The sequence below is a fragment of the Gigantopelta aegis genome, unplaced genomic scaffold (genome assembly GCF_016097555.1).
Source record: "Gigantopelta aegis isolate Gae_Host unplaced genomic scaffold, Gae_host_genome ctg7487_pilon_pilon, whole genome shotgun sequence".
Classification (NCBI taxonomy): domain Eukaryota; kingdom Metazoa; phylum Mollusca; class Gastropoda; order Neomphalida; family Peltospiridae; genus Gigantopelta; species Gigantopelta aegis.
The window spans coordinates 1-10,928 of record NW_024535860.1 but is presented as its reverse complement, the minus strand read 5'-3'; the positions used below and the strand labels follow the sequence as shown (position 1 = coordinate 10,928).

Genomic DNA, 10,928 nt, shown 5'->3' with positions numbered 1-10,928 from the left:
TCAATAAGTCCCTGTGATTGGTATAATAAATGGGTGTGTTGGTTGTGAAAAACAAATTAATTTCATCTTGGTAAAAAAACATGTATGCAAGTTTATTTCATCTAGTACCACTGTGTCAAGTAGCCTTGTGTTTGAAATATGTATGGGGTTCCTGTAAAAAAAAAAAGTACTAAAACTTTGTGCAGAACTAGAGCAGTCATAGACGCCACCCGTTATCTCTGAAATGAGCAGCTTGAACCCTCAATTTTTCTGATTTAATTTAAGGTTATGGGGTGGTAGTATTTGTCGATTGATACGCTGCAGGTAGGAGTTTTAGCCACATATCTTACAATTGTCGTCTATGGGATTTGATTTGGTGGTATACAGGGCTTCTAGTATTTTTATAAAATTCACTAGCCCTACTGTACCTTAAGTTAAAACGAGTTTACTAATTAATATTAATAACAGGATATGTCACTTAAAGAGAAAGATAGAACTTAAAAACACTAACATTGGGTGGGGGGAGGATATTCATATTTACAAAATAGACTTAATTGCAGCATTTGCCAAATTTCTTTCCACTAGTCGTCAGGCTTGGAAATAATAGTTATTTACTAGCCCAACATTGAATATCACTAGCCATAGGAGTGGGGCTACCATAATCTAGAAGCCCTGTCGGGCATGGCAATAGTAGTTATTTACTAGCCCAACATTGAATATCACTAGCCATGGGAGTGGGGCTACCATAATCTAGAAGCCCTGTCGGGCATGTCAGTAGTAGTTATTTACTAGCCCAACATTGAATATCACTAGCCATGGGAGTGGGGCTACCATAATCTAGAAGCCCTGTCGGGCATGGCAATAGTAGTTATTTACTAGCCCAACATTGAATATCACTAGCCATGGGAGTGGGGCTACCATAATCTAGAAGCCCTGTCGGGCATGTCAGTAGTAGTTATTTACTAGCCCAACATTGAATATCACTAGCCATGGGAGTGGGGCTACCATAATCTAGAAGCCCTGTGGTATACACCCTGCAATCCCCGTCATTGTACGTGTCTTACCTTCGACGTTGTTGTTGTAGTCCGTCAGGCCGACGTACATTGTCTCCGTGGCCGCCGCCGGGGCTTGTTCTCGCGCCATCACAGCGAATGACTCGTTCGTCGATCTGTACAACACAAAACAGTTCATGTGAGTTTTCTTTAACAGCACCACTAGAGCATGTTGGTTTTTAATCATCGGCTACTGGATCTGGTCATGCTTAGAGGAAACCAAATACAATTGTATTACGAACCTGATATATGCATTCTATTAACAAACCAAGAAAAAAATGTGTTTAACGACACCACTAGAGCACGTTGATTTTTTAATGATCGGCTACTGGGTTTGGTATATAGCGGATATGTATGTAATGGTATATTGACACATAGTAGGCTTGGGCAAATCCGGGTCGAATTTTGATGCCTTTGCATTTTCTATGGCCATTTTGGTCACTGAACACGAATCCGGTGGAATTTACTGGTTGGAACGGGAAACAGCTGGTAGGTACTGGGTTCGCAGCCCGGTATCGGCCTCGGTGGTGTCGTGGTTAAGCCATCGGACATACATGTAAGGCTGGTAGGTACTGGGTTCGCAGCCCGGTACCGGCCTCGGTGGTGTCATGGTTAAGCCATCGGACATAAGGCGGGTAGGTACTGGGTTCGCAGCCTGGTACCGGCCTCGGTAGTGTCGTGGTTAAGCCATCGGACATGAGGCTGGTAGGTACATGGTTCGCAGCCCGGTATCGGCCTCGGTCGTGTCGTGGTTAAGCCATCGGACATAAGGCGGGTAGGTACAGGGTTCGCAGCCCAGTACCGTCTCACACCCAGAGCGAGTTTTGATGACTCGGTGGGTAGGTGTAAGACCACTTAGCTACATCCTCTTCTTTCTCATTAACCACTAACAACTAACCCTCTCTCCTGGACAGACAGTCCAGATAGCTGAGGTGTGTGTCCAGGACAGCGTGCATGAACCTTAATTGGATATAAGCACGAAAATAAGTTGAAATGAAATGAATATTTTATCTGTAACCGTCATTTGCTGCAAACTTCAACTCCACCTTATATTATACGTTGTACGCTGTATAACAACTGTATGCTCAATAAAAAAATCTCTCTCTCTCTCTCTCTCTCTCTCTCTCTCTCTCTCTCTCTCTCTCTCTCTCTCTCTCTCTCTCTCTCTCTCTCTCTCTCTCTCTCTCTCTCTCTGTATTCTACGCTGCGGGTTTATTGTATATGAATTAAAGTATTTGCTGTGAAATATGAAGGTCATGTAAGTTGTTTTCGCTTCTTGGAATGTTTTTTTATTATGCGCAAGAACTCTCTCTCTCTCTCTCTCTCTCTCTCTCTCTCTCTCTCTCTCTCTCTCTCTCTCTCTCTCTCTCTCTCTCTCTCTCTCTCTCTCTCTCTGTATTCTACGCTGCGGGTTTATTGTATATGAATTAAAGTATTTGCTGTGAAATATGAAGGTCATGTAAGTTATTTTCGCTTCTTGGAATGTTTTTTTTATTGTGCGCAAGAACTCAACCACGACGCGATCTCATGGTCATGTACACAATAAAACCACACAGATAAAAAAAAAAAAAAAGGAAAACAACGTCTGGGCTATACCTAGCGGGGAGCAAGCTGCCCGTCACACCTAGGCGCGGATCGGGGTATTGGAGGGGGGGGGGGGGTGCGCTCCCCTTTTTTCCCCAATGTCAAGGAAAAAAACCATGAATAAAAGCCTATTAAAACACACCTTACAATGGCCATGCTTAGATGGCGACAACAAACATATGGTTCGGCTAATGCTACGTTAAGACTACCAACTGCCAGCAGAAAGTTGGCCAATGTATTGCTGTCACGAGCGCTCTTACAACCCATCGTAAGTCGAGAGTTGGGGAAGTTACAAAGCAACCGTCTAGTTGACCAACTTCGTCGTAACAGTGGACAGTCTTAGTAGCATTAGTCGTCCCGGTAATAAAAAAACAACAAAAACAACAACAAACAACTGAAGGGAAAAAAAAGTAAAAGCAAAAAAAACAACAATTACATTTAAAAAAATAAAAAATAAAAAAAACCGTTCAAGGTGCACGAAGTAAAAAGAGCCATATCTTTGATTAGTAGAAACAATAATTTTATATTATGAAACTGATTATTTATGCAAATACTACTATTTATTCCCAATATATTTGTATTGAGTATACGGCTGTTGTGCAGCATATACTAGAGGTTGAAACCAGAACAGCGTACAACAGAAGATGGAATTGCGATTTTATCCAAATATTGTAGGTTGTTAATAACATAGATTTTAAGTCTTCTAAAACGCCATGTGGCACCCCATGTATATAAACTTAAAGTTTGTTTTGTTTAACGACACCACTAGAGCACATTGATTTTTTTAATGATCGGCTACTGGATCTGGTCATTCTTCGAGGAAGCCAAATAAAATTTCATTACAAACCTGATACATGCATCCTATCAACAAACCAAGAAAAGAAATTGTATTAATCATCGGCTATTGGATGTCAGACATTTGGTAATTTTGACATATAGTCTTGGAGAGGAAACCCGCTACATTTTAGCAAGGAATATTTGATATGCACCATCCCATAGACAGGATAGCACATACCTCGGCCTTTGATATACCAGTCGTGGTGCATTGGCTGGAAAAAGAAATAGCCTTGTGGGCCCAACGACGGATATCGATCCCAAACCGACCGTGCATCAAGCGAGCGCTATACCACTGGGCTACGTCCTGCCACCATGTATATATATATATAAACATATAACGCTATGACCACATATAGTATAGTTCCTGCGACGTGGCGCCCATTTGCCCCATTTGTCAATGATAATACGATGCTCTGTATATTTCTCTATTTGAAAAAGAAAAATCTGTTTACATCGACCTTGATAGGATATTAAATGTGAACCGACGGTCTCTGTTACGCAGACCCCGGTACAATAGAACGTGTGCAACGACCCAGGCGTGAATAGGTTCAGAAAAACAAGACATTTTCTATGGATAATATTACAAAGAACAGCTGTGATAAAATTAAGTCTTTTGTCGATGCTTACAAATTTCCAGTTAATGATTTCTATGTAGAATATGTCCACACAGTCAGATTCAGCTACGGCGTTCTTCATCCTTAAAAGTCAGTTGACCTTCTAAATGACTTGACAAAATATTGCCTGACGCTAACTTACATTTGATTTGTCCTGAAAGAGATATGTATACTGAACAACCCACGAAACGGGAATATTGCAATATGCTTGGTCATTGACCGTTTTATCTACCTTTTTTCTTCTTTCTGTTTTAAAGCCATTGACCCCAGTTTCGCTCAAGGTTTTTTTTCTTTGAGAGAGAGACAGAGAGAGAGAGAGAGAGAGAGAGAGAGAGAGAGAGAGAGAGAGAGAGAGAGGAGAGAGAGAGAGAGAGAGAGAGAGAGAGAGAGAGAGAGAGTTAGACAAAGACAGACAGACAAACAGAGAGACAGACGGAGAGAAAAAAAACCAAAGAATGAGAGAAAAAAATAAATAAATAAACAAAACAAAAGAAAAAAGAAAAAAAAAGGTTTCCGATTCTGAGTTTCGAACCCTAATACTACCAGTCTTAATGACGTAACCACCACAAGCTCAAGGCGAGCACTGGACTACGGGTTACTTACTTCTTGTATATGGTCATGAAATGGCCTCCTCCAAGACCGTTACTCTCGAAGTTAACTGACCCAACGCACAGATTGGTTGCTATGGCAGCATCGACAGCTGAACCGCCCTTGCGTGCCATTATGTCGCTGTCAAAAAATCAAAAAAAAAAACATTGAATAGAAGAAAATTATTTATTTTACGACGCACTCAACACATTTTATGTATGGTTATATGGCGTCGGACATATGGTTAAGGACCACACAGATATTTGAGAGAGGAAACCTGCTGTCGCCACTTCATGGGCTACTCTTTCCGATTAGCAGCAAGGGATCTTTTATATGCACCATCCCACAGACAGGATAGCACAAACCACGGCCTTTGATATACCAGTCGTGGTGCACTGACAGGAACGAGAAATAGCCCAATGGGCCCACCGACGTGGGTCGATCCCAAACTGACCGCGCATCAAGCGAGTGCTTTACCACTTGATTTGATGATTTGTACTTTTTGTTCCAGCCAGTGCACCACGACTGGTATATCACAGGCCGTGGTATGTGCTGTCCTGTCTGCGGAATGGTGCATATAAAAGGTTCGTATCCCAGCAGTAAAGCGCTAGCCTGAAGCGCGCTCGTTCTAGGATCGATCACCGTCGATGGGCTATTTTTCGTTCCACTACGACTGGTATAACAGGCAGTGGTATGTGCTATCCTGTCTGTGGGAAAGTGCATATAAAAGATCCCTTGCTACTAGTTGGAAAAATCTACCGGTCTGGAATCGATCCCCATCGATGGGTCCATTGTGTTATTTTTCGTTCCACCACGACTTGTATAACAAAGGCCGTGGTATGTGCTATCCTTTCTGTGGGATGGTGCATATAAAAGATCCCATGCTATTAATGGAAAAATCTAGTGGTCTGGGATCGATCCCCGTCGATGTGTCCATTGTGCTATTTTTCGTTCCACCACGACTTGTATAACAAAGGCTGTGGTATGTGCTATCCTGTTTGTGGGATTGTGCATATAAAAGATCCCTTGCTACTAATCGAAAAAATTAAGCGGGTTTTCTCTCTAAGACTATATGTCAAAATTACCAAATATTTGACATCCAATAGCCGACGATTAATAAATCAATGTAATTTACTTGAGACTGAAAATTCCTGTATGTTTCTTTATTTTTAAACCATAGGTGGCCATTTAGGACGTCAGGGACTGGCATGCATCGATCTCGACTGAAAATTCACAAATAACTGTGGTCTTCTGCCTCTGCTTATTCTGACTGTGACGTCATTGTCATTTCCGCCTTATACCAGTTTAACTAAACCAGTTTGCGTGCACACTCAAGCTGTTGAACTATAGCGGTTTAGCTAAACCACTGTTGGTTGGAAATGACGAGCGTTCACACATGTAACAGCTATACCGATATAAGTGGGAAATAGACGATATTCCATGTCTTTTGTCAAATATGATTTATATCTCATCTCGTGAGATATAAATCATATTTGACAAAAAACATGAAATTTTCTATTTATTATATAACTTTTGGCAATTTACCTTTAGTTTTAAAATGCCAGCAGCAAAATAATTCCGGCTTTTTTACAGTGACGGTAACACATTTTAGAGTGAAATAGTGAAATTTTCACTCTAAAATGTATTATCGTCACTGAGTGACTGATAACACTTTTATTTCACTGATATTTTACGAAATTTCACTAAATGTTATATAATAAGTGTAGTTATTCGCACATGCGCAAGTAATCAAAACAACAACGTTAAAGCCGTTCTTAATGGTGTTAGTGTTTATTGTCACTGTGACGTCACTGTCATTTCCCCGTTATACTGGTTTTAACTAAAATAGTTTGTGTTCACATTTACATTTCAACTGTTTTAGTTATACCAGTTTAACTAAACCGCATACGGCAGTGTTTTAGATATATCAGTTTAACTAAACCGGTTTAGTGAAAAGATCGCATTCACACTTACATTTTAAACTGGTTTTACCGGATTTCCTCTATGACTGTGTCAAAATGGCCATATGTTTGACATCCAATAGCAGATGATTAATAAATCAATGTTCTCTAGTGGTGTCGTTAAACAAAAGAAACAAAATTCTACTTACATTCCGACTTTTGAACAAATCTCAGTGTCGGTAGCAATCCCTGCATATCGGTAGCGGCCCTCCTTGGAGGGTGATGGTGTTGGTCCAGGAGCTTCGGTGGTGGGGGCTGCCGGGGGCGTGGTGGGGGCCACCACTTGGTCGGGCGAAACGCAGGGGGCGTTGTTGGCGGTCTGTGTTGCCCTGACACCGAGGACGATGCCGACGATGAGCATGGCGATGCCACAGAGGAACATGACGATGGAGAGGATCACCACCAGTTTAGTGGATGACGTCGCCATGCTGCAACACAACGTGGGAGAGGTAACGTTAATGTCGCAGTCGTTAGTTTGAACCCGTGAAAATGGAGGTTACCTCCCTTTCTACCTACAACCCACTTTGCCTACAACCCATCTATATAGAGAAAGAAAGATACAGAGAGAGACGGAGAGAGAGAGAGATATAGAGAGGAACGATATACATATAGATAGTGTGAAAGAGAGAGAGAGAGAGAGAGAGAGAGAGAGAGAGAGAGAGAGAGAAAGAGCGCAAAAGAGCGCGTGAGACGTAGCCCAGTGGTAAAGCGCTCGCTGGATCCGCTGTCGGTTTGGGATCGATCCCCGTCAGTGGGCCCATTGGGCTATTTCTCGCTCCAACCAGTGCACTACGACTGGTACATCAAAGGCCGTGGTATGTCCTATCCTGTCTATGGGATGGTACATATAAAAGATCCCTTGCTGCTAATTGAAAAGAGTAGCCCACGAAGTGGCGACAGTGGGTTTGCTCCTTCAATGTCTGTGTGGTCCTTAACCATATGTCCGACGCCATATAACCGTAAATAAAATGTGTTGGAGTGTGTCGTTAAATAAAACATTTCCTTTCTTCCTTCCTTCCTTCCTTCTTTTCTTTGTTTTCAATGTCACATTGCAGAGCTTTAGTTCTAGCTAACTTGGACGCAACAGATTTTTTTGGTCTGTTCTGAGAGCTGCCAGAAAATATTTTAAAAAGCATTAATGTTATTAACTGCTGCTGAAGAAAATTTGGAATTGCATTCATGTTAATGCAATCTAATTAAAAAAAAAAAAAAAATGTTTTATTTAACGACGCACTCAACACATTTTATTTACGGTTATATGGCGTCAGACATATGGTTAAGGACCACACAGATTTTGAGTGGAAACCCGCTGTCGCCACTACATGGGCTACTCTTTCCGATTAGCAGCAAGGGATCTTTTATTTGCGCTTCCCACAGGCAGTATAGCACAAACCATGGCCTTTGTTGAACCAGTTATGGATCACTGGTCGGTGCAAGTGGTTTACACCTACCCATTGAGCCTTGCGGAGCACTCACTCAGGGTTTGGAGTCGGTATCTGGATTAAAAATCCCATGCCTCTACTGGGATCCGCGACCCAGCACCTACCAGCCTGAAGACCGATGGCCTAACCACTATGCCACCGAGGCCGGTACAATCTAATTAAAGGTTAACAGGTGAAATGTTTTGAGGTCATTATGTTTTGAATTTAATGAGGATGTGACTCATTAAGGGCAGGCTATAACCCAGTTGTAAAGCATCCGCTTTACGCGCGGTCGGTTTGGGATCGATCCCCGTCAGTGGACTTCACTGGGCTATTTCATGCTCCAGCCAGTGCACTACGACTGGTATGTGAAAAGCGGTGGCATGTGCTATCCTGTCTGTGGGACGGTGCATATAAAAGATCCACTGTTACTAATGGAAAAAATGCAGAGGGTTACCTTTCTAAGGTTATATGTCGAAATTACTAAATGTTTGACATCCAGTAGTTGATGATTAATACATTAATGTACTCTAGTGGTGTCGTTAAACAAACAAATAAACTTTTGGGCATCGCGATGATCGTCTTGTTTTGGAAGATCAATAAAAATTAAACAAACAAACATAAGCGTACGAGACGGGGGGGGGGGGGGGGGGGGAGGGGGGGGGGGGGGGGGGGGGGGGGGGGGGGGGGGGGGGGGGGGCGGGGGGGGGGGGGGGTAAATTCGGGAAAACAAGATAGAGATATTCGGGCAAAAAATTAGCAAGCCTGATACCTATTCACCATGTATTTCCGTCATTCTACTCACAATAGTAGTCGTAATCCATGTAAATTGGCATAATGATTCGTTTGCAACCCTATAATATTATAGATATTTGGCAGTAATGCTAATATGAATAGATGTTTATATCTAGATTCGGACATTTTTGTTCATATGTTCATATCCAGATTCCGGCATTTTTGTTTAATTTAGGCAAAAATCAGTCCCCCCCCCCCCCCCCCCCCCCCCCGCCGTGCAAAAATGGGAAACAAACCAAAATGAACAATAAAACATTCAAAAAGTACTAGGTTATATATTTATATACCTGTGTTTTCCTGAATCCAGTTTATACACACCGTCAGCGCTCATACCTTAGACTTGAATAATGGTCAGACGGCAATACCTCGCCTTTGGTATTGTGTGACGTTTACAGGTTAAAACCAAGTGCGTAAAGAATAGAGAGCCACCTTACCGTGACGTACCTGGGTATCGTTTTATCAAACTGAAAATACCTTTTTTGTTGTTGTAAACGCCTACGATAAAATTAAACAGAACTACTGGACCAAAATACGACTTTGTAATACAAAGAAATGTTTTTAAGAAATGTTTTTATTTAACGACGAACTCAACACATTTTACTTACGGTTATATGGCGTCAGACATATGGTTAAGGACCACACAGATTTTGAGAGGAAACCCGCTGTCGCCACTACATGGGCTACTCTTTCCGATTAGCAGCAAGGGATCTTTTATTTGCGCTTCCCACAGGCAGGATAGCACAAACCATGGCCTTTGTTGAACCAGTTATGGATCACTGGTCGGTGCAAGTGGTTTACACCTACCCACTGAGCCTTGCGGAGCACTCACTCAGGGTTTGGAGTCGGGCTGACTGGTCATATATTAATGTGGTTGCAATTTTTTTTTTTTTTTTTTTTTTTAAGGAAAGGCATGTCAAGGACATCAGGCAAGGTGGAGCGGGGGGGGGGGGGGGGGGGGGGCTTTTATAAACGCCTATGATAAAATTAAACAGAAATACTGGACTTCGTAATACGGCTATGGCTGACCGGTCATATATTAATGTATTACCATAGTAGGCACTCATAACGGAGAAAATAAAAATAATAATTTCTCACTGGGAAATTATCATGTATTAGTTTAACGAACAATACTATTGGATGATTTGACGCTTACAAACCAATCACCTTGTCTGTACTAAATATGACGTCATCACGAGTTGGCAAACACACACAATGACGTCATGTAGTTTAAAGAGTTTGCGTTTACGGCTGTCTGTTTTTGGTGTTAAGTTTATAACAAAATGTCATTTTAAGGCAATTCATTATAGATTTTGTATTAGAATAAAGAGAACTTTTGTTTTTGAAAATTATCTATGAAGGTGATTAAATTACAAAATTATAGTAATGCCCAGAACAGCGCGTAAAGTGGTTTATATCGTTTCTATTCATGTACGTGCATGTGTGTCGAAAATAAAGGCTTTTAGAGAAAACATAACTCAAGTAATAAATAGAATAACAAACTCGGTACTGGTTATTATCAAATTTATGTCCCTCGTGGAATAATTTTCATTTGTCACTCGCCAAAGCTCGTGACAACTTAAAATTATTTCACTCGGGACATAAATTTGATAATAACTGGTAACTCGTTTATTATCCTCTATATATCATATAATATCTTATATTTCCAGTGCAATCAAAGTATGTAATATTTTTTAGATCACATACTTTAAGAATTTGATAACTTCGCAAATTAGATGTAAATTAATCGAGGCATTAGGTTTATTGACATTTAAGCAAACGTACTTGGGTGACATTCTATAATAGACTTCTTTCTCATTCCACTGCGCATGTGCCCGTTGCGGAGTTACTCGAGGACGCAAACCGCGAGATTTCGCGAGATCTCGCAAAAATAGCCTATCTGCAAATTAGGGGGCAAAAGCAATGGGAGGCCACGACCATTGTTCAATTATTAACTGTTCCAATCGCATATGTCCGGGAAATTCGTTATCCTTCCATCGATATCCAGCCAATGGATATCGGAAACGTTTGTGGGTAATCGTTTCACGTAGAAAACGATTTTAATGTTACTCCAAGTACGAGGTTGTTCGGCAAATTTTG

The 10,928-nt window shown here is 41.4% G+C and overlaps 1 protein-coding gene across 1 annotated transcript; it reads right to left on the bottom strand.

The window, feature by feature from the left end:
* Positions 1–1,043: 1,043 nt before the first annotated feature.
* Positions 1,044–9,245, bottom strand: LOC121366853 (glutathione hydrolase 1 proenzyme-like; the record flags this gene model as incomplete). Its single annotated transcript, XM_041491129.1, has 4 exons — positions 9,119–9,245; positions 6,765–7,043; positions 4,670–4,795; positions 1,044–1,147 (listed from the first exon to the last, which is right to left on the bottom strand). Coding segments are annotated over exons 1-4 (553 nt in total), but the record flags the coding sequence as incomplete, so codon positions are not given.
* Positions 9,246–10,928: the final 1,683 nt, after the last annotated feature.